The 23,308-nt window shown below is 45.3% G+C and overlaps 1 protein-coding gene across 6 annotated transcripts in view; it reads left to right on the plus strand.

Annotated features, from left to right (window-relative positions):
- agrn (agrin) overlaps positions 1-23,308 on the plus strand; it is a 240,347-nt gene that overhangs the window by 154,821 nt on the left and 62,218 nt on the right. For all 6 annotated transcript variants that reach the window (XM_070968416.1, XM_070968417.1, XM_070968419.1 and 3 more), the window contains 4 exons: positions 2,313-2,537; positions 4,599-4,823; positions 7,410-7,616; positions 17,659-17,880. In XM_070968416.1, coding sequence (XP_070824517.1) covers positions 2,313-2,537; positions 4,599-4,823; positions 7,410-7,616; positions 17,659-17,880 — 879 coding nt within the window. The remainder of the gene's footprint in view (positions 1-2,312; positions 2,538-4,598; positions 4,824-7,409; positions 7,617-17,658; positions 17,881-23,308) is intronic.

A 23,308-nucleotide genomic window follows, 5' to 3' on the forward strand; every position in this document is an offset into this window, starting at 1 on the left:
TAATTGGCAGCGAGGATCATTGTAATTTAGCGAAGCCAGCTCTGCTGACTCTTCCAGCTCCCTGCTTTCTCCTCTTCTTTTTTTGCCACGTTTCTCATGATAATAATGAGAAAATATAAACGAGAACTCCCTGAAGTTTGCTGTGGTGAGCGTGCTGAGGGTTTTTTTCTCCTTTCTTTCTTTCTTTTTTTTTTTTTTGGGCTTGTTACACCGATCACATTCACCCAGGCAATTTGCCTGCTTGTCTGAGTCTGAGAAGGGAGGCTTATCTGCACTAACGCCTCATCGAGGCTGCGCTTCGTATCCAAATCGGCCCCCGTTAGCATTCAAATCAAGAGCCCCCACCTCCCCATCCTATTCTACCTAGCACTCGTGCCCCTTACTATCGCCCCCACCCTCCCTTTGCCTGTCAACACGCCAGCTTTGCTCCGGGGAAAAGAAGGCTGGGGTAGTGAGAGAGAAAGCCTGGGCCATTATTTAATGAGATCAAGAAGCACAAGGGCGCTGTTTACTGTCTCAAAGCAAACAGGGGCCCCTCTCTGCAGGTGAGGTGAATCACTGGGCTTCTCCTTCATCTCCCTCCTCTTCCTCGCTAGCTGCGACTGCCGCCTCCGCCGTAACAACGAGCTTTTTCCAGAAATCGTAAACGCTCTGACAAGGTGCTTCTTCTTGTCAGGACACATACCTCCTCCTCCTATTTCCCAGCAGCAGTTGCATCAAAACAGTATGCCTTTCAAGGTCATTTCCACTGGTACTGCACGCCTCATAACAAGAGCCCAAACTATTGTAAATGCAAACTGTGTACTGCTGCTGCTGTGATTTAACATGACCTTTTACCTGCTCTGGCAGATACAACAAGGACATTACTGCAGCACTGTTTCCCACAGGTCATCATTGTCTCATTGTTCATATGATTAGACTGAAATTAGAGGCCAAGTGTCACAATTGCTATCTAGTCCACATTGACTGCCATTAAGCCACCATCAATGGCTCACAATGACTTATGATTTCAGTAAGTCATTTTCTGTCTGCCTTAGTTAGAGCTGTAATTTAGTACTTTATTTTGAAGGTACTTTTGAAGTCTCTTTGTCACTGTGTCTTTGTCATATGTGCTGCGATACAGGAAAAATCTAGAATGGGGGGACGGGAGCCGGTTCGTTAACGAGTCTAACGCACCAAGCCTCAAAAGACCGCGGTAGGAGAGACCGGAAAAGAAATGGGCGTGGGGGGGATGTGTCATGAAGATGAGGAAAGCGAGGTGGGGGGATATCCTTTGATCAAGAGCGCTCCTGGTAGCACTCTTGTCTCCTTACACATCCATAATATATGTCTGCACACATTCCAGTCTCTTATTAACAAGGCAGTGCCGTTCCATCCCGAAAGAGCGCATCACATTTTCAGAAAAGACAAACCTGAAACACATTATTGTTTTTTTCTTCAAAATGATGAGAGGTAAGAGAGAAAAACAAAATACACAGCTTAGAATTTGAGATTTAATATATGCCCCCCTCCTTTAAATTAAATTCATTCATGCTGGTTGTAACAAAAGAGGGGATAATATCGCACATGGGTAAATATTTATTCTAAAAGTGGCGGCCTTAGGAAATGAGAGGGCTGCCGATGTTCGGCTTCTCTCTCAAGGGAAAGCATGTTTGTCCATGGCAGTAATAAATATGTATCATGCAGTGAGGATGACAGTGGTGGTAATCTGATGGCCGTCTTTTGTCGTGCATATGAAACCCACGAAAGCCCCGTCAGTGGTGAACACAAATGAAATTAAAAGTTGCACCCTCTCCTATCATTGGAATGAGTCACTCAGCGACAAGTGGCACGCTGTTTAATTAGGGGGGAAACTGTCCTCAGGGGAGGGGGGGCACTTCTCCTCTCTTCCTCCTCCCCTCCTCCCTCTCAGCCTCATTTGCAGAAAGGTAAATATTCAGAGGGTCGCTTTTCAGCCGTGGCGATTAAAGCATGCTCAGGCATAGCAATAGTGAATGTGTTGCGAATGCAAAGCTCCTGAATCAATTCATGCTGTGCTGCGAAATGAAAAGCAACTTGTTTGTACGAGTAGACAGCTATGGCGGTGCGTCCTTACCCAGGGGTGTCAAGTAGTTCTTCAAACCCAGAATAACTGTGCCGAGCTTCCAAAAGTGCTCCAGCAGCCAATAAAATAAGGTGGTCTGTCATCCACGATGCTCTCCAGTGTACAGTAGCGGTGAGTGTCCTGGAGTGCAGCAGGTTGACAGGTGTGTTCTTCAATGTAAGAAGCCCCCTGCTTTGGACTAAAAGTTGTCTTCATGTGTGTCCCACAGCTCTGAAGGACCCCTGCACTGAGGTGACCTGCAGCTACGGCAGCACCTGCGTCCAGTCGTCAGATGGCTTGTCAGCTAAATGCATGTGCCCCCTCGGTTGCGAGGGCAAACCCGAGCAGACAGTGTGCGGCAGCGATGGAAAGGACTACCCCAACGAGTGTGAACTGCATCAGCACGCCTGCAAGAACCAGAAGAACATACGAGTGCAGTACCAAGGGCACTGCGGTAAGCTCTCTCCGCTCAGGATTATTTTAATCATTGATTGATTGATTTAGTCTAGAGCCCATCATCATTTCTCACAGCATCAAGGTACTATCATCAAAATTTGGTTGATGAGATATTAAATGTGCAATGATAAAGTTGGGAAACCCTCACCTTTGAGATGCTGGGACTACTACTGTTTCCCTCTGTTCTCTGCTCATCTCCTTTCCTCTCTTCACTCTATTTACCACCTCCAGCTTGTGGTGTTTCCCCCTCACATATCCCTTTCACTGATAGCACACCTCTGCTAATTCTCATTTTTCATGTGGGTTGCTTTGCTTCACACAGGTACTCCTGTGGTGCGAAGAGTTGATTTCTCTAAGTAGGTCTTCAGAGCTGTCGTTTTCGTCAGGCCCAGCCTTATGCACATCCCTGTTATCATAGGGCGATGCTTGTTTGCTCCCAAGGGTCTCAACTTTGAGTTTTCGGGGGGAGGGTTTTGTTCGCTTGTTTCTGTTTTGTTTTTTTGTGGTGGCAAGCCAGATGCAGGGAAAGAACAGCAGACACGAGCTCTGTCTCTTAGCAGTGGCAGCCTCCAGGAGACAGAGAAGGGTGGTGGGCAACGAGAGATGGATGTGCAGGACCGCTGGCGGAAGGTTGGTTGTATAAATCCAGCCTGAGTCGGCCAAAGTGACCTGAGCTGCCCCGTCCTCCCCGGGGAGGGCCGATGCTCAGGAGACAAGTCAGCCCGATGGTCCTCTAAATCTTCCTACAGCCATTCATATAAAGCCTCCACTCTTTCAAGTCGTAGCCTTAGCCAGACAAATGCAGCTGATTTATCTGCTCTGCTAGTTTTTGCAGCAAACAAGCCATTCTTTTTGTAATTACCCTACTTGCCCAGCTAGAGGAAAGCATGGATCCTGGAAGCTGTTCTTCTCAGTTAATGGGAGGTAATGGTCTTTCTCTCAGATAATGGTCTGGCTGGCGGGTGAGGCAGTGCGTAATGCAGAGACACTGCATGCATTACGATAAAACCCCAGTTTGCTTGGTTGCTTTGGTCTGCAAACCTTTGCATTGTGCTGACAAAAAAACAATCCCTGGCCGCGGTCACTCCTAGCCGCCCTCCTCAGCCAAAACACTGTGTCCCTTTTTATGTCCCCACATTGTCCCTCTTTGTATCCCTGCCAGAGGTCTTTGGAAACCATTTCCCCTTATTCTCTCTTTCTCTATCTTCTCCTTTCTGCTCCCCTCCTGATGAGAGGGTGTTTCATCCTTGGTGTGTTTTGAATGACTCGCCATCAGCTTGGCAGTGATTTGATATGTCACGGTGCTACATAAATCTTTTGTCTTCCCACATGCTGAAAGCGTGGCGAGCAGGATAAAGCCTGGGCTCCTGTTTCAAGGAGTAACACCCCCGCCCCACACATCCATAAACCAATTCCATTATGATCACGGACTGATACGGCCGAGTGTGCCAGACCGATGCTCCTCTGGAAGGAGGGAGGCGCCGGGGAGCAAATCAAACCGATTGTCTCTTCATCCATTTCCTTGTCTTCCTTTCGCATCCAAGGTCCCACTCTGAGCTGCTCTCAGCTGCTGGGTCACTGATAATATCTGTGGAGCAGCAATGATGGAGGATCATGTCTCCTCTCCCCTTTCTTAGTTTTCTCCTGTCTCATCTCTCTCTCTGAATTTAGTAGATTACAACTAAGTATTGTCAAACAAACACAAGATAATGCAGTCAACCTATACTGAGATGATGAGTTGGCCTGAAACATATTACAGGTATATTTTGTCCAGTGCAATTCAAAACAGGCTTACCAAAGCTCTAAAAGGAACGTTCCTTTGGAAGGAAAGCCAGCACACATAATATCCTCTTATTTTATTTTTATTTTTTTGCTCAGGTATTGCTGTTCGGTTTGTGGCAGAGAAACTGGATGGAGATATTTTTGATTAAAGTCTTTGTGTCCACTGCTCCAGGGTCTGATTGACATAAACAAATTCTTTAGTTATTCCAGAAAACAAATTGCACTACATACTGTGCTGCACTGAAGCTTGTATTCATGAATGTCCGTATCTTCACAGACCCGTGTAAAGACACTAAGAACAGTCTGAACAAGATGTGCCGGGTGGAGGCTCTCACCCGCCAGCCCCTCCTCTTTGGCCTGCCGGAGTCGTGCCCTCCGGGTAATGAGCCTCTGTGCGCCAGCGACGGCCAAACCTACCCCAGCGAGTGTGCCATGACGTCAACGGGCATGCAGAAAGGCATCAAGCTCAGGAAGATCCATTCAGGACGTTGCAGACGGCTGGGTAAGGGCAGATAGCACTCTAGTGCTCTCTAATTCTAGTACTATGAAAGCATCCTGAATATGAACATGTGACGTACATAACGACAGACTTTTCGGTCGACTGTGGTCACTTTCGAAAAGTGTGCAAAAATAGTCCGGCCACAATGCTCCAGAAAGAACACAACTGCAGCCTTCAAAGTCTCGTGTCCTGTTTCCTTCAAACAGCAGCAATGATGCAGTGAATTATTGAAAACTTTGTGTCCAAATTCATTGCAATCAAGGGCCTACTGAACAAAAATAGTCCATGATTTAATTAAGGCAAACCAGCATCAAAAGTTGATAAAAACTCAACAGACAGTCAGCAGAACAGTCATGAAGCTGACATATATGCAAACATATTTCACATGATTTCTTCCTACATTTTGAGCAGTTGTGGGTGAAGCGGCATCAGAATCTCACTCTGTAACTGTGTTCCACTGCATGGCACAGAAATACTAAATGACTTCGAGGTCTCGGGGTCTGTACTGGATCCATGCTAGCAGTAGCCTCCTCCAGCCTGATAAGAGCCTCCAAGGCTGTTATCTGTGCTATTAGAACAGGGGGTTTAAGCCTTAGTCAACAAAGAGCTGTCAGCTTTTACTGTACGTCTGATAGCCATCGGAGGAAATCCAATTTTCCTGCTGTGTTGTCGACGGGGCCTTGCAAAGCCGCAGCTGTGTTGGTTTACGGCAGTGATGTGCGGAGACCCCCACCCATTTACTGAGACCCCTGACAAGGCCAAAGACAAGAATAGATCACTGCAGGACTCCCTTTGGTGTAGTCAACAATGAAGGCTGATACACACTTCTTAGACACACACTGCTTCTCCCATTTGCTGAGGCTGACAGGCTGATGGAGGAATGTGAGGGCTTAAAACTGCACAAATCCCGCTCTAAGTAGCGTTGTGAGTTTGTGTTTGCATGTCAGTATGTGCGTGTGTCGTCATGTGCATGTGTGTGAGCAAGAGGGTGAACGTTTTTTGCTTCTTTTTTCCCCTTTTCTGCTGCGCCTTTTCAAATGAAAGAATAATTCAATTTAAAACAGAGATCCATGAAATCATATCCCTAAGCAAATTACAAATTGGTATCTAATGAAAATGGCCATTTCGACTTGTAGCCATGACATTGCACATCCTTGTAGCCCTCTCACTCAGATACAGCAGCAATGTAATTAAGTGTGGCATGACAGGCTTTTAAAGAAAAGAGAAGAAGCAATTGAATTGCTGTACAAATTTGATCCACTGATCAGGAATGAAATAAATTCGAAGCCTAGTGAGCGCCTCCAGAACAGAGGCCTGCTTCAAATTGGATTTTCTCACTTCAATGGCAAATTTGCCATTTCACATTACCAGTATTTCTTTCTTTTTTCATAATTTCTGCAGTAGATTTCTGCTTAGCGAGTCAAAATGTGATGAATATAATAGTTTAGACTTTAACTTGACCTTAATATTAAAATTTTGAGTTTGAGTTATTGTGGAACTTTATTATAAAGTTAGATGGGCGTACAGCAAACCTGATCTCCATTCTGGGCTATCCTGGGTTGCGTGCCCAAAGAACATGTATTAACAGTCCATCACGATGTTATTAAGTGTCACTTCATAGAATATGTTACCATGGGTACCATTGTAATAAAATTAATACAATAACTGAAGCTGCTACATTTCAATAACATGTAATACTGTCACTTTTTCATGATGCAGTCCCTTGTGTGCCAAGAGCAATCATTTCTGTCACAATGGTACATTACTTTTCCAGCTTTCAGAGAATTCCTCTGAACTTCAGCAAAAAACACGACTGTTGCTTTTCTAAAAATGAACCAATTACCTTTTTTTTCTCACCTATTGTCCTTTGAAAGAAAGCGGCAATGGAATAATGAACACCCAAAACACCCTTAAACATCACTTTAAATCTGATTTATCTGATCGGTCATTTGTTACTCATACTCCTACTGTACTGCTTCTCCATAATTCAGTTGTAATTTTAATTACTGTTATTGTGAACATGCCCTTAGATTCTTCTACTTACTGTGCTGTGTTATTGCTCAATTAACTAATATGTTTTCATTTCTGATGTGTGGGTAAGTCAATTTCATGTATTTCTGAGAAAAGGTTTTACCTCTGCTGCTAAAAGAAAAGCTTTTACACGCACTACCAGTGACTTCAGTCCACCCTAACAAGTGATTACTGTTTGGATGAAAACTGATTTATTTCCGCGTGGTTGGACCAGCAGTGTCACACAGCAGGAAGAACAATCTTTGCTAGCTTGAAATGCGTTTTTTTACGCTTGCTGAGTACTTCTGTTGTCCTTTCGTCTGTGGTGATCAGTCTGCCACACTAGTAGAAAATTGGCAGTTGGAAGCAGCTCTAGAAAGCCTTATCAGTGTCTATGCAGATGGGTGACAAATTAAAGGAAAACCTGAAGAACTGAGAGGAGAAATAGAATGAATTTGATGCTTCCTTACTAGAGGTACGGTAGCTGGGTTAAGGTTAACTCTGAATAGGACTGAGCAGGGACAGACGATCCATAGATCTTCGATTAATGTCTTTTCTACCCTCATCTTCCCCTTCCAGATGACTGTCAGGAGGAGTGTCTCTTCAACGCTGTGTGTCTCGTGGAACAGCTGAACGCCCGCTGCTCCTGCGATCCCATCGAGTGTGACGGCACCTACAAGCCCGTGTGCGGCAAGGACGGCCGCACCTACACCAACGACTGTCTTAGGCGCAAGGCGGAGTGTCTGAGCAAGTCCCTCATCCCCATCAAGCACCAGGGGCCCTGTGGTGAGTGGAGCAGGAGGCTGGGAAAGAGGGCTAATGGCTGCTTTGGGCCTTTGCAGGGACGAATTCTGTTTCCTGTCAATCCCTCTCTTCTTCTTTGTAATCCACTGCTGATTCTAATGCATATTCAGTGTGTTTTTTCTTCTGTATCTCCTTGGCTAACTGTATGAACTTGTCTTGTACTTGAAACTTTACTGAAAAGTGTCTGAAATGGTTCAGTGATGCTCTCTGAAGGGGGGTTGGGGCAACTCGAACCAACGCGACGTGCACGCCTTCCTTATAGGAACTGTGCCTTCACTTCTCCACTCGTTCACCTCCCATCCATCTCCTCACCCCTGTCACGCTTCACCCCTCCATCTCGAACACACACTCAAAATGAAACGCCACCTTCATGTTTCATTCATCCGCTCTCTGTCTTCTCCCCCTTCACTCGTGCCAGTCTTCCACTTGGGTGGCTTTTCTTTTCTCCTCCTCTGTCTTTGTCTGTTTGTCTTGTGTGTTGCTTTTTCTTGTATAAAAAGCTATTCTTTCTTGTTTCAGTGCGTCAGTCAGTCTGTCTGTCTGTCTTTGTCCATGTGGCCGTCTTCCTGGCTGTCTGGCTGCAGGTGGAAAGTGGGGTCACCCAGTGGGCGACCTCATCAGGCGGATTCTGAGGGGTGAAGCCCTTCTCCTCGCTCCAGAAGGACCTAACAGGAGGGGTCTTGTACTGCTGTCTTTTTCCTCTCACTCTTTTTGTCTCTATGTGTCTCCCTTTGTGTCAATAAGGTCCTTTATTCTGTTTACCCTCCCGCAAAGATGTGACCCATGAGGTTGGAGAAGTCTTCCTCTCTCCCTGCTCTCTGTTGCCTTCCCTGTCAACCTGAAAAGCCTGTCCTGTTCCTAACCGCTGCTCATCTCTGACTCCTCTCTCTCTGCATGTCACAGTGCATGCCAGCTCCTGACCTCACTGCTTCCCGAACAGTCCCTCCCTCTATCATCAGGACTATCTCACAAAAGCTTGCAACTGCCCGATGAATGCACAAAGCTCAGCTTCAGACTATTTCTGAGCATAAAAGCTACACTTTGAGGTCAGAGTTCAACTGCATTTTGCTGAATCCTTTGGAATCCCTTATATCCAGTCCTTTTAGTTTTACCTTTCAACAATTGAAAGCAGGTAAAGCTAAAAATAGCTTAAGATTCAAGTGAGATCTTCAGCCACCTTTGTTGGCTGAGAAGGTAGAAAAACTGCAGTTCTGAGGGTAGCCAAATCAGTGTTCACTACATGTAGCTGCAACCTGAAAATGAAGACATAAGTAGTAGATATGAAATGTTCTGATGATGATCTCTGAGTGTAGACACTGGCCAACACAGATTGTCTTCATTACAACAGTCAAGAGATTCAGGGTTGCTGGATGAGCAGCAGTTATTGTTCACTCTTTTTAGCCGTAATCACAATCTTTCCTTCACCTTAACTAGGTTTTCTTGGTTGCTTAACCTGAACCATAGCTTATATGTCATCACTAGTATTTCACTAAGCTTAACTGCATTGAACGCCAATAAACTCTGTCAGTGAGTGTATCCAGGGGTTTTGCAGAACGCCCACTAAGGGCGCATTCACACCTGCCTTATTTGGTTCAAACCAAACCAAAAAATCACTGGTGCGGACCTTTTGGGCTGGTGTGAATAGAAAACCATCGAACTCTGGTGCGAACAAAACAGCGGACCGAGACCCAGCCGGAGAGGTGGTCTCGGTTTGCTTCCAAACGAACCCTGGTGTGGTTCGCTTGATATGTGAAAGCGACCATGCTCGGTCCGACCCAGTTCTAAAAATTCTATGCCTTTTTGTACGCAACAGGCTCCCATTGCTGCGGGTATTATGTTGTGCCAAATGCCTCTGATGCTCCAAAAGTTCTTGTAACTGTATGAAACAAAACAATAAGCACGAGTGCAACACACTGAATCTCCGTAATTTCTATAGTCCCCCCCCCCCTTTTTTTTTATGGTGTTACCCCGCGTTACCCCTCCCCCGACCGTTTTTTCCAATGATTGAACGATCTTTGCGCACATGTGGGTTGCAAATTGCAATGTGAAAAAGAACCGCACCAAACCAGAAAAGAAACATTGTATTTTGGTCTGAACCAAAGACTTTCCCGGTCTGAATACACCCTAAGAAGCCGCTCCCTGAATGTATTGAAGGTTGCTCATTGTTATTAAAAGAAGAATAAAGAGAGATGAAAGATAAGCTTTTAATCTCTAATCTGGGTATTTTATGCAATTGAATCCAAATTGGAGGCAAATATTGGTAGATATCCATCAGTGAGCTTACAGTTTACTCCTGTATTTAAGTTGTGGTGTACATTCAAATGCAAGATTTGTCCAAATTCAAACAAATTATAGTATCTCACAACTTTTTTTAATACATCTCCACACACACACAATTAATTTTTCTGTCGAAAGTACAATTTTAAACTGATGTCCCTTTAAACAACTATATTTTTGAAAAATGAACATTGCTCATCTGGAGTGAATCTCCTCCTGAATTTGAAGCATTTGTGTTGCTTCCCATCGTAACCTGATAACCCGGCATTCGTGAAGCTGGAGTAAACTGCCCACGCTGCTTGCTGTCACGCTTCCTCGAGAAGAAGATCCACACAGCAGACATGTAGTTTTGTCATCGCTGTTGTGACCGAGGCCAGTGAAACGAGGGAGGTCTGTCCATCCTCCAGGCGATGGGGTGGAGCTGAAAACCAAAGTTATCTCCAGTTGTCAGCATCAGGAGGCACCAGTACTCATTAGCCGCCTGAGCTGTGCATAAATTAAGCAGAGGAAATGGCAGCGAGAGCTCTTATGTGTTTTGCTCTGTTTCATTATTTCTGGCAAATGGTGTCTCAGTCCTACCTCCCCCTCAATCATTTGCTTAGTTATTTTACTTTCTTTCTCTCTCTTCGTCCTCCCTCCCATTCCCTGCACATCGCAGCCGTCAGCGACTGGTAGTATGTTTCTTTAATGCATTTTTATTGACATTTGCATATTTTTCAAAACAGCACTACGATTGCCCCCTCCCCACCCTCGATTCGGTTTTAATTAAACATCAAAAGAGGCTAGCGTAGGTGCCCACAGAGACAGTTGGTGCAGTCAGACAGATGATATGCATGCAAGGAGTGTGTGTGTGTGTGTGTGTGTGTGTGTGTGTGTGTGTGTGTGTGTGTGTGTGTGTGTGTGTGTGTGTGTGTGTGTGTGTGTGTGTGTGTGTCCATACACATGTTAGAGCTTTCTTTATTTCTTTCTGTTCGTCATGTCTTTTCAGTTTTTTTTTTTTTTTTTTTTACCACCAGCGTGTTAGTAGGACTGAGTCCAGATTAAATAGAGATTCCTCTCTGTAATAGCACTGCTCAAAAGACTTAAGATATTCACAACCCTGACACACACCCAAGGGATGCATAGAGTGTGTGTGTGTATATGTGTGTGTCTTTCTGTCTTCCAAAAAGACTTACTTGTCCGAGATCGATCAATAGCCCACGTTAATCGGGCGGCAGGAACACACATAGACCCACACTGTATACAGTGTGAGACACACACTTCCATTGTGCTGGTGCTCTCTTAGTGACTGGCAGTGTCAAAAGATGCTTGCACAATGGCTGCTGTGTCGTCGTGGCAAAAACACACCGGCTTGAGGCTTCAGGCAGTTTCAGACCTCTGAAAAGGAAGAGTTTGATATATCAAATTAGCATTATTTCATAAATAATGATCTCTTTCCTTGTATCATTGGCTGAGTATTGCGTGGGGCAGGGTGATCGATCGCCCTGCCAGCTGTCAGACGGATGATATTCGTCAGTCTTTGCATGTGGGTGACGCCACCTAATGTCACCCTGTCAGTGCTCGCCTCAGCAGAGAATGGTCATGCAAAGAACCCACGTGTCTATAATGTCCAGACTGCCGCCCCCCCAGCCCCCCAATTTCTCTTATATCATTGATAATAAATCCTCAAGATGTCCGAGAATACGTGAGCCTGTGAAGGATAAGCTGGAAGTGAATCAGAGCAGGATGCTGATAGGAGGGTGAATAGGCCTGGAGCCTTGGATGTTGAGACGCAGTATAAGAGCCGTGTGACACTGGAGGGAAGAAAAGATGTTTGTCATCACCAGACAAGCAGATCAGATGACACAGCTGCTCCTGCACCCAGCACCACTTCTTTTTCTCGTTGCATTTTTTACTTTAGTTTCATCATATTTGCTGTCGTGATGATTGTGTTGGAATTCTAATCACCTACAGAGTCTGATTAAATAGCAAGAAATATCTGCTGTGGGTAATTTATAATTGATTGTAAATCCATACAGATGGTGTCGATTAGACGTTTCACAGCATGGAATACATAAAGAATATTTTTCGGTTGAAGCGGTGAGCTCCTGTTTTTCCTCTGCTTCCCATATGATGTCAGCACAGCGGTGTACAAGTGTGCATGCGGCGTCGACCATTGTAGCAGAAATGTTGTGATAATTGTGTGGTTACATTTAGAGGAATGAGCAGTGGAGGTACACTGGCACCCTAAGGTTTTCAAAGGCTTAATCTTTTTTTCTTTGTTGTTTCGAGTCCATTGTACCCCATACAGCTGATTGGTCAGTCACCTCCAAAAAAATAGAAGAACACATTTCAGGGTCAATACATCTTCACCGTATATAAAAGGAAACATCTTCGGTCTTCAACACAAGTTCCATACTTGAAAGTGTTGAGCTGTGACACACTGATGAATTTGGCAACAAAGAGTACTTTCACCAATAATGATCAAAACTGCCTTGTGGGTCCTCGACTCCTCATCAGCCTTTGTGTAACATACTCTGCTTAATGTGCTTTTGCCTGGCCCCCAGATACACTGCCTGCAGCTTTATGAAAAGATAATGGGAGCTGTGGTGTGAGGGTATGTGTTCGTGTGTTTAATGGACAGCAGCGTTCCCAGTAAACCGAGCCTACAGAAAGCTGTACGATGGAGTAAGAGACAAAAGGTGAAAGATCGTGAACCAATCTAATTGTGAAAACCAGCGAAATGCAGTGCATCATCCCAAAAACAAGAGTTATTCTGGAGGCTTCGCATCCACTGAGGAGCAAAAGCATTTTTCAACACAATTTCAAAATAAGCCTTTTGAAAAAAGAATGTATTTATTTAATACCAGAGAGCCAGACTGTGCATAAAATTAATTACTTTTATAATAAAAATGTTTAATTAAAACTTTTTTGTCTTGGCTCAAGTTATATTGCTTCCTTCCTTTTTCCGCAGCCCATTTATGTCAAGCTATTTAGTGAGTATTCAGGAGTACTCTGAATCAGTGGAAGCAGAAGTGTGAAGCCAGTACAGGCTCCCTGGAGCATGCTGATGTACTGGCCTCCTGTCTGGTATTAGTAGAATAGGAAGTGGGGAGTTTCTAAATTGGTAGTTGGGCTGTTCATAAAATAGAAATACAAGCAGCAGTGTGGCTTTTGAGAGCGTAGAGGAGGATAATTCTGTAAAATCACTAAAACAGACACAGTCTGAGAGGAATGCATTGGCAGGCAAACTAGAAGTGTACAAATGAAAGCACTAGTTTTTGTGGGCAGAAATTCTTTATTCACAGCTCTTTTGTCATTTCATGTGTACACAGCTGAGCGCGCGTGTGTGTGTGTGTGTGTGTGTGTGTGTGTGTGTGTGTGTGTGTGTGTGTGTGTGTGTGTGTGTGTGTGTGTGTGTGTGAGTGGATGATTGCAAGCACAGAAAAACTCATGCAAGTGTGAACAAGTTGCTTGAAATGTGTTGCCTGTCGCCTCCGGAGGTTAACACAAAATCAGTCAGCGGCAGACACATTGTCATTGACAAAGAGCTCTGCAAAGCCGTGAAGTAAAATCAGTCACCTTAGGTGTCAAGACTCTGTGCCGAATATTTTATCATTTGTATGTTTATTTGATTAGCATCTCCGCTGGCTGCAGTGATTGGACTCACAAACAGTTGTGGAGCTTGAGTATCTAAGTCAGCCTGGGCTCACCAGTGCTGTTTTTCCTAATCAAGTTAATTAGAGGAAGTGCCGTGGGAGCCAGATTGACAGCAGCTAGGGACCGCCGGTCCACTTACTGCAGCCTGCAGGCTGTCATCGTGCAGAAATTGCAGAGAAATGTGGGTCAATGGGGTGTCAGAAGTGACTCAAGGCATTGTGGGTGTTTTGTGCCGCTGGGCTGTGCTCAACCACGCAATTCTTCCAATTTCTTCATTTTGCATTTGATTTCTTGTTTATACACTAGTCCTTCCTTACGCTAGTAGCTCCCGACTTGATTGGAGATTCAATAATTCAATATTGAGCCTCGCCGTTCCATGTTCTTTTGCATGTGTTCTCGTGGAGCGTGCACCCCGGCAATAGATTCACTTGGACAAACAGTGTTACGCTGTCGTCTCACCTCTGATACGTATGTGTCGCAGGATCAGGGATCCCAGCTTGTCTTTCTTCTTCCCCCACACTGTTTTGCTTGTCTCCATTTTGAAGAGCAGCACGTTCGTAGTTGTAAATGCACAAAGAGGCTTCGATTCCCCTCCTGTCTGTGATAAGTATTCAGTGGTAGACAGACACAGCCCGCGGGTATGCCTTTTGCTGTATGCTAATATAGCCTTTTCTCTCCACCTCCCTTTCCCTCGACTAATATGATACATAAATGTTTTTAATGCGAGGGAGGCAAAGGGAGTCGGATCAAAGCCCTGCAGGTGAAGAAACACAGAAGGCGGGGCTTGTTGTAGATTGGCTGTGCCCCATTGGACTCCTGTGTTGTAATGGTTTGCAGTTGTAGGTGATTCTCCCTGCCAGTTGGCTACTGCAAGCATCACCTGGATTACACTGATTCACTGCCCTGCATAATACAGGAATGATTTGGAATTGCACACGGACCCGAGGGGAAAAGTCCAATTAACATATGTATGAGCTGAGCGGAGATGGGAGGAAGCGCTCGCCAAAATAATCTCCCAGCATTTTGCCGACATGTTACGGGGGGTTAACAGCATACGCCTTGCTCACTACAGCAACCAGCAGCCAGAGTCCTGCCAGAGCTTTCTGTGCCATCCCGACCCTAACGAGGGGTTGTTAAGCTTAAGAAGTTACACTGTGGCATCAGCGCCACTTTACCCGTCAGATAACAGCACTAAGTGGGCAGTAATGATACTTCAGGCAGACAGGTGAGCCAAGGACATCAGAGGAACGTGTCATCTCCATTCTCGACGTGGCCAGCCAGTGCGTCAGCTGGGGCGAGTTGACACGGCGTGGCCTAACCTGAAGTAATCCCCTCCAAGCCCTGAAGCTGGGCCGTGCCATTAAAATACCACACTAATTAAACTGGAAAAGTTACACAGCGGATGGCGGGAGAGGATACAGACCGAGGTGACACCCAGAATGTAAAGTCTTCCCAACCGGCATCATGGTACAGAAGCAGAGCTGAGTGCACTCGAGCCGAGCAGAATCCTTGATTAGAGAGAATTATTCATGTTTTTTTTTTCCTCTCTGTTTCTCCTGACTTTTCACCCACTGCCACAGCAAACCACTCGCTGCACCTGCTCAGCCACTAAAACAATGCCTCGGCTACCACGCTTATGTGTTTGGTGCTACAGATGTTCCCATCACGCTGTCGAGCTGATTCTTGCGTATAAATAGCTCGGTTTAAACCTGGCAACTTTGGTTTATCCTGGACCTGCCTGACAGAAACACTGATACATGCGTGGAGAAGATGTATTAATGTGTCTGAGGAGAAGACCGGGGAGAGAACGAGAGCTGGAGCGGGCTTGTAAACACATCCCACAAGCCTTAGTAGTGACAGGCTGCCATTTCAAAGCTTCTGCCTGCATCCGAGAGAGAGAAGAAGACAGCTTCACTTTTTAACTGTGTCATAAGATTTTTACACTTGGGGAGGTTTTTTTTTTTTCTTAAACCCTCTCTAGTTAATAAATCAGGCGGAAATTTTGCCCCCCAGAGGTAGAGGATGATAAAAAATTAGTTTTGGAGGGGAATTCTTTCATCTTTTTTATGCGTGTGAAACAAAGAGAATGGCAGACTAAGGCGTTATCGGAGGCTGCAGTTGTGTTTTAGGAGCCTGTCCTTGGGAAGTGGGCTGGTGAACTTTTATGGAGGCCAAGGTTGTACAGTTAAGCTCGGATCACAGGCTTTCGACTGTGACACACACGCATGCACACACGCGCTCAGTCGCAGACACACGCAAGGCGCTGAAAAGAGATCACTGGGAATCAATTGTTTTTGAAGCCATACCAAATTAAGCAGCATTGAACAGCTTACATATTTATGTGGCACCTCCAAGCTCCTTTGAAACAGCAGCTTGGCATCAAAACACATAAATCAATAGCTGTGTCCCACCTTCCAAATTGAAACGTTCACTTTCCGTAATGGCAGAGCTTGCGTCCTTGCTCGAGATCCGGAACGATTCGCTCTTAGTAGGAAAAACAGAGCCTTTTCTCTCCCTCTGCTTTTTGCTATTTCAACATTTATACATCAGTTTCTCTCATTGTTTGGAAAGACGGTCCGCAGGATTGGTCTAAAGACGTTCAAGTGATCCTTTTCCCACATGCTGCATCCCTCCCTATTGCCTTAACCAGAGTGGAAGAGCTAATTTGCCTCTGTATGTCTTATCAGTTGATAATTTACCCCATTAGCGCTCCGAGTAGAAACACTACTGAACACTTCTGAGCTGATAAATGAATCATGGGGCTTCAAGCAAGCCAAGTTTCCCCCCTGTGATGCCATCTAATCCCATAATGGTCACAATAATGATGGAGCCATGGGTGGTGTCATTACAGGGGGCAGTTTCCATGACAGTGCCCCCACCCCTCTAATAAGAGCGAGAACAAAAACTTTTGCTTGACTTTGGCTGTAAAATGCACCTCTTTCAATTGTCTCCGGCGCCTCTCATCAGAAATGATTTGATCCCTCCGTCGGCTTTTTTCCTCTAATCTGCAGACACACCACATTTAGCGGAGCGATCCATCCCTCATGCGTGAAGCTTTCCAAATGAAAATCACTTTGCAGCCAGGCTACCGTCTCTTGCTTAGTCTTGATACCAGTCCATCGTACCTTAACGCTCTCAGGTTTAACCGTCAAGCCAAGCCCTCAGCTCTGACACGCACGCCGCTGACTGACACTGGCAGCCTTTGTCAGTACACACAGTGTAATACTCATTGCCAGATAAAGCTGTAAAGAGCTGGTTGAATCCGGACCTTGATCAGGTCTCCCTCCTCCTGATAAAGCCAGGTTGTATGAGCCCAGCCTACACCCAGCGAGAATCATAGGTGCAAAATCCAGTCCTGGATTTAATGAAGTCATGCTGGAGCTAGTGTGTGAGAGGGAGAGACTGAAGCAGACACCTCTCTGTGATGTTCACATTTCATATCTGCCTCTGCCCAGGAGCTTGCCTTTTTTGAATTATTAAGCAGAGGGCTCTTTCTTCTCTTTCTTTTTCCTTTTTTTGCACTCTCTACATTCTCTCTCTCTTTCCATCTCTCCCTCTTGCTCTTCCTTTCCTCGCTCCTCCATGTCAGTTCAACCAGCTTTGGCTGAAGCGGTGGCTCTCACTGAGATGCAAATGGCAGCCTTTGAAGGGGCACATTGGGAACGTCAATTAATCCAGGCGTTTACTCGCCTGAAAGAAAAAAAGGCTATGGAACCATTGTTCGTGGGCTGTTTCATCTCCGCTGTGCTACAGGGCCATGTTTTTTATCCGCTGTCCTCATGCCACCGGATTCGGCGGACTCTTCAAAGATACGTCAGGCTAGGAACAAAGGCGAGGAAATGACATAGGAAGCTGAGGAAGCGGAGATGTCACAGGAATAGCGCTGTATTGCATATTCCATCATATCTTATTTCGTCCCCAAACCTTTTCTAACAGAAACCCTGCAGTTCCCCATGTAGCTGCGCTCTAACCTACCTCCCTGTCACCTCTGCCTGTTCCAGCCCCAGACCTTTCTCCAACCTCTACTTTCTCTTCTTCCCACTTCTCATCTACCGTGCTCAGCATCCCTCTAACTATGCTCTCTATCTCTTGGGTGGTCGTCCTTCAGATCTCAGCATACCGAGCCCCTGCTTGGATAAGGTGTGCAACCATGGGGCGGTGTGCGTGGTCAAGAACAACGAGCCAGTGTGCGAGTGCCCCGAAGCCTGCCCGCAAATGTCCGACCCAGTGTGTGGATCTGACGGCCACAGCTACGGCAGTCCCTGCGAGATGCGGGCGATGGGTTGTGCCCTGCAGAAGGCCATTCACATCCAACACAAAGGACCCTGTGGTGAGTAACTGCACAACCAAACACGACAGCTACAAAACAAACAAACAAAAAAAAAATATGCAGGCCCCTCATTCATGAGTTACCAGTGAGCATCATATTACAAATTTATGCATTATGCATTATCACAGTCACACTGCGCCATACAGTCCTGAAGTCACTGTGAAATGATGTGAATCATAGCTCACAGGTAGGGAAAGAGCTGTCCCTGTGGACTCTCATTAAGATCAAATTAATTAACAGTGCTACATTACCCAGAGGCAAAATTAGAATGCACAGACCTTAACAATTCACACATATGGAGCTGCATTTATAGTAACCCCCCAGGGCTTCCCATTTTAACTCAAAACAATACTTAGTGCATCTTCACGTCTCTTGAGGAAATTCCTGATCCATTCTTCCTTATCACGTCCCTCCTGCTCTTCTTCAGCCCCTCTGCACCAACGCCAATTTGCCCGTTTTGACCTTTAACTGAAGATGCACTTTACTTGGATGAAAGAGGATGCGGAGCATACTTGTCTGTAATTGGCTGCACGAGTCACTTGGCTTTGTCTTGCAGTGTCGGAGCATCGGCCGGTCATTAGCACACCAGCGCGAGCAGAGTTTCAAGTGGTAAAAATATCTTGCAGGCACACAGCCATACGGGCAGATTTTTACAGCTTGGTAAGCCCACTTAGTGAATACTCTTGATGGCTTAATGCCATCTTGGAAGGCCAATTTTCCCATGGACTCTTAATTGGCGATTGAGTATTCTTCATTGTCTACGATCAAACCGTTCGCTTTTCACACACGCTGGGCAAAAGTACAGCATTTATTAGCCCCTTGGCCTGACTCTCTTAGTAACCTCATTTTTACGACAATAGATTTTTTTTTCTGCATATTCAAAGACCATAACAATGAAAATGAGTTGGCCTCTGCGGTGCTGTATTTGTGGATGAACTGAGCAGTTAGCTGGATGATCAATAGAACTGAATTAGTCTCACTTTGCTTGTATGAAATTGTACTCTACCGTTTTGTCCTGAAATGTGCAAACAGTTTATGGGTCCAGTTTGTTTGTGCGAGCTAGCCAAATCGTTTTGTAAAAAGAGTAGAGGTTTGAGTTTCTTTCTGTGCTGAGTGGATGACAGGGTTAGTTGTTGGAGAGGTCCTACGCTCCCTCTCTGCCTGCCTATGCATTGCATCTGTCATCTTCCCCTACCAGCCCTCTCTAAATTGAAATCCAGCACATAAGGATGTATGCCAACAGGAAATGGAGCGAGAGCTGTGTTTGGTCGGTGGGCAGGCGGGTTGACTCAATTTTGTGCGGCGCACCGCAGGTAGGCGGCAGGTCTGTCGGCTCGCCGTCCCTCGGCAGTAATGAATAGTCTTTATTTTAAAAAGCGAGAGGCAGAGCGAGCTGGCGGAGTGGAGGGCCCTGTCTGTAATCCAGCACTATGGATGGTTCTTGGCTCCCAGAGGAACAGGCCTGCGTCAGCGCAATGGTGCCATAAAAATGCTGAGGCATTGGCTTGCCAGGCGCGAGCCAGCCGAGGAATGATGGCGATGATAATGTGGGTTATTTCTGGGCTGTTTGCACAGCTTTACTGGGCTTTATTCAGCTCCATAACAACTGACTGACTTAAGCTATTATCTCAACTAATTATCACAGGCTATTCCCACCACTAATATACTATACATGTTTATGGAGCAGAAAGGGAGAGAGAGGAGGAGAACATATGCTGCCTTCAGGTACTGCTGGAAGTATTGGCCTTAACAGCTGAAGACATGAGCAATGGAAGAAAGTGGTGAATGAAATGAGAGTCTTCCATTATACTCAGGTTGCTAAATAACCCTTACCCTTACATACAGAAGAGCCCAAATGTAATGAATTTTACTATATGTTTGTTTATATCCTGCGCTGATAATTGGCATTATATGTCTAGTTTTATTGCTTTGGGGGTTTTTATATCAAAACATTAGTTATATCTTGCATTTCCATCTATTCATTCTGTAACAGTCAGTTGAGTTTGATGTTTTCATATGTGCGATTTGCATAGCCAGTAGCCATAAAAAAAAGTGTTATTTTTGTTTACTGGCTCTGTTTTGTTATTTCCATCCAAATGCACTATAATGTGTACCTGTCAGATTTATGGCTTCCAGCCTCAAAAGTAGGAGCTTAAGAGAGGCAGGTGAGGGCAGCAATAGTTGAAGAGGTGAGAGAGCTGCCACTGTAAGAAAAATAACTGTGCACGTGTGCATTACTGTGTGTGGCTTACTACAGCCTCTCATAGGCCCTGCCATAATTTCATTTCCTTCCCTCTGGGCTGGAAAAATGGTGGTTATCTATATGGCTCAGGTGCAACCCGATAGCAATATGAGTGACATTTGTTATTATTCTGAGATTTTTCCTCCTCCTGCGTTTGAGTGGCGGGCGACCTTGTCAGGTGGGCTGGCAGAAGTGTGCTCAGTTAATAGACCCCGCAGCTGGATATCAGTAGCCTCGGAAAAAGGGTCATTCATACGGCTTAATCCAAACAGATGAGAGCAGAGGCGCCCGAATCATTTGAGAAAAGGAAATAGCAAATTCCCCTTTTTTCTCCCACAGGTGTTTGAAATGATATACACAGTTGAGTAAAAAATATAGGTCACACCAGCAGCATGACAGTGGTCAGAGAGAGACAGTGAAAAGAGGGCAGAGAAAGAGGGAGGGGAAAGTAATAAATGCAGGAAGAGAAGGAGATGGAGGTGGAAAAAAGATGAGGAGGAGCAGAGAAAGAGGGGGCAGAGTTAATAGCGTACTGGCCGAGCAGGCATCGACAGGGGAGTTGTTATCACCCAGGCATGTTCACAAGCCTTCAAAACACAAACCAGCCTACTTCCTTCTGCTTAATCCTGAGGTAATTCTCTGCCTAGACCCCCCCCCAGCCGCAGTTTGGGTTTTTTTTCCCAGTGAGGATATCAACAAAGCGCTGTAAAGCTGGAGGGTCTTTGGGTTTTTTTTCTCCTCAATGATTCAATCCTTCATGCTTTCAAGGCCACTTTTTATACCAACCTGCCCCTATTTTTCACTCTCGCTCCCAAAACCACAAAACACTGCCACCAAGCACAAAAAGAGAGGCTGTAGTTGAGTAGTTCTCAACTTTAGGCCCAGGGGATTTCAAGGGGACCTTGACTAAATATGAGCAGGTCCTCGGAAGAGGAAAAGTTTGGTTTGATACTAATACAGAAATAGAAGGAGACTCCACATTAACATACAGCATCTTTGTGTTATCCTTTCATATACATTACCCAAATACATCAAGCAGTCACCTGCAGCTCTGTGGCTTATCGCGAATGAAAGCTGCTATGTGACACAAGCCTGCTTGCGTTTTTGAAACATTTTTAAATTAGATCAATGTATATTCAAATCCACAATATGTCTTAAATAACCTTAGTCTTGTATTTCATTTTTGATAGTTTAGAAATAGTTTCCCATGCACCAAAATGTTTGGCCGACAACAGCATAACTTCAACACACCTTGTTGCCAGACTCATGCCAGGATTGAGATGAAATATCATCCCAACTCCACTGATCTGAATGCCAATGCTGGCACAAAGCTTGCCGAAGTACCGCTATGCCTATCGGACTCTGAGGCCGTCTCCGCTGGCAGCCATTTACAGACCAGCGACAGGTCACATGGTGCCGACTTTGAGTTGCAGTCGGCCTGACTCGGGACCTGGGTTGCTTGCTGCAATGTACAATTTTTAGTTTAGTCTTCAGGCTGTTTTTTTAGGATACAGTTGGTGTTAGATTTTCTAAGACCTGGCATGAGAAGGCCTTCAAATATCTCTCTTTGATCTTGGACACACTGTGTTATACTGTATATTTTCCCTGGCTGGATAGGTTCTTGCATTGGTGGACATGAAAGGTATTAGACGAGATGAAAGATCTCAGGGTCTAATATTAGCGCACTAGCTTTGCCTTTTTAACGTCATGAGTATGTGTCGTAATGCCAGCGGCCAGACTTCTGCCCTGAAATTCAGAACTTTTTATGGTGATGAAGTTGTCTGCCTTCAGAGAGGGAAACAGACCGCTGGAACTCAAAATTAGCAGTGGCAGACGTGGAGATGACTGACATTACCTGTAATGGCAACAGTTCTCTCTTCCTCTGGCTTTGAACCCCCCCCCCCGTGTGCTTGCAATGCACGTTGTCTGGAGGATCAGGCAGTGTGGAGAGCCAGGTGCGAGGGGCAGGAGCTGATAAAGAAGCGAGGCTGCTATCAGAACACAGGGCCTGATAAAGGACAACACTCGTCACCACCGCTTTCTGATTTATAGCTGCTGCAACCAGAGAGGAGCCACAATCACAGCAACCCCCATTTCACCAGCACTTACTGTATATTTTATGTTTGTCACAGAAAACCCAAGCTGTTACAAAGCCTCTTCTTTAGATCTCTTTTTCAGCCAAAACTTCAAAAAAGAAGACGACAGATTATTATTTAATCTGAGACATTGATTTAAATCTCATGGCCAGAGGTTTATGGGAACCGAAACATCACACTTACTGTATATGTCAGTCTGTAACACCTAGTTTCAAATGCGTTAATATGCAGCTGTAACAGCCTTCACTATTCTGGGAGTCTCTCCACAAGATTTTGGAACCTGGCTCCAGGGATTTGCTCCTATCCAGCAAACAAGAGCATTAGTGAGATCCACCACTGATGCTGACGCCTGGCTCATATTTGGCGTTTTAATTAATCCCAAAAGTGTTGAGTGGATCTGTGTGGGCCAGCACAGTACCTCCACACCAAACTCACACTTTGGCATTGTCATGTTGAAAGAGAAACTGTTGCCACAACGTTGGAAGCACATTATTATCTGAAATATCATCAGATGCTGCAGCATTAAGAGTTCCCTTAACTGGAACAGCGTTGCTCCTGCATGCTCACATATGTAATCTTTTACAAATGGCTTCAAGTATATTTTGTAATTTGACTGTTAATCATAATATTACTGGCAATATAGTGCATGCTACGTGCTGTGCATTGCCACATCCAGTACACAGTCAAGGCTGTTTAACCAAGAAGGGAGTGGATGTCAGCACAAGATAGAGAGATGAAGGAAATGAAAGACTCTAAAAGAGTAATAAACAGATTAATAATGTGTAAGGTTCCAGCAGCCAGCCTCGCCTCTCTCAATTAGTGCTAAATCAGCGGCGGTTATTAGCCTGCCCCTAATTGAATGTGATAGTGAGCTGTGCTAATGCAATCCTCCAGGTGTAATTGGTGTCAGAGGGAGAGCTACATCTACTGCTAGCCCTGTCTGTCTACGAGGCCTCGAGTTTGCCTCCTCATTCGTTTCCTACCCTGATGTGACATCAGTCTGTACCGTGAACATGTCTCATCCTGCCTCGCTGTCTCTTCAAGGAAAAACTTTGCCTCCAGAAGCAGGTGATTCTGCAAGAGATGATCC

This window comes from Chaetodon trifascialis, chromosome 8, assembly GCF_039877785.1.
Source record: "Chaetodon trifascialis isolate fChaTrf1 chromosome 8, fChaTrf1.hap1, whole genome shotgun sequence".
Classification (NCBI taxonomy): Eukaryota; Metazoa; Chordata; class Actinopteri; order Chaetodontiformes; family Chaetodontidae; genus Chaetodon; species Chaetodon trifascialis.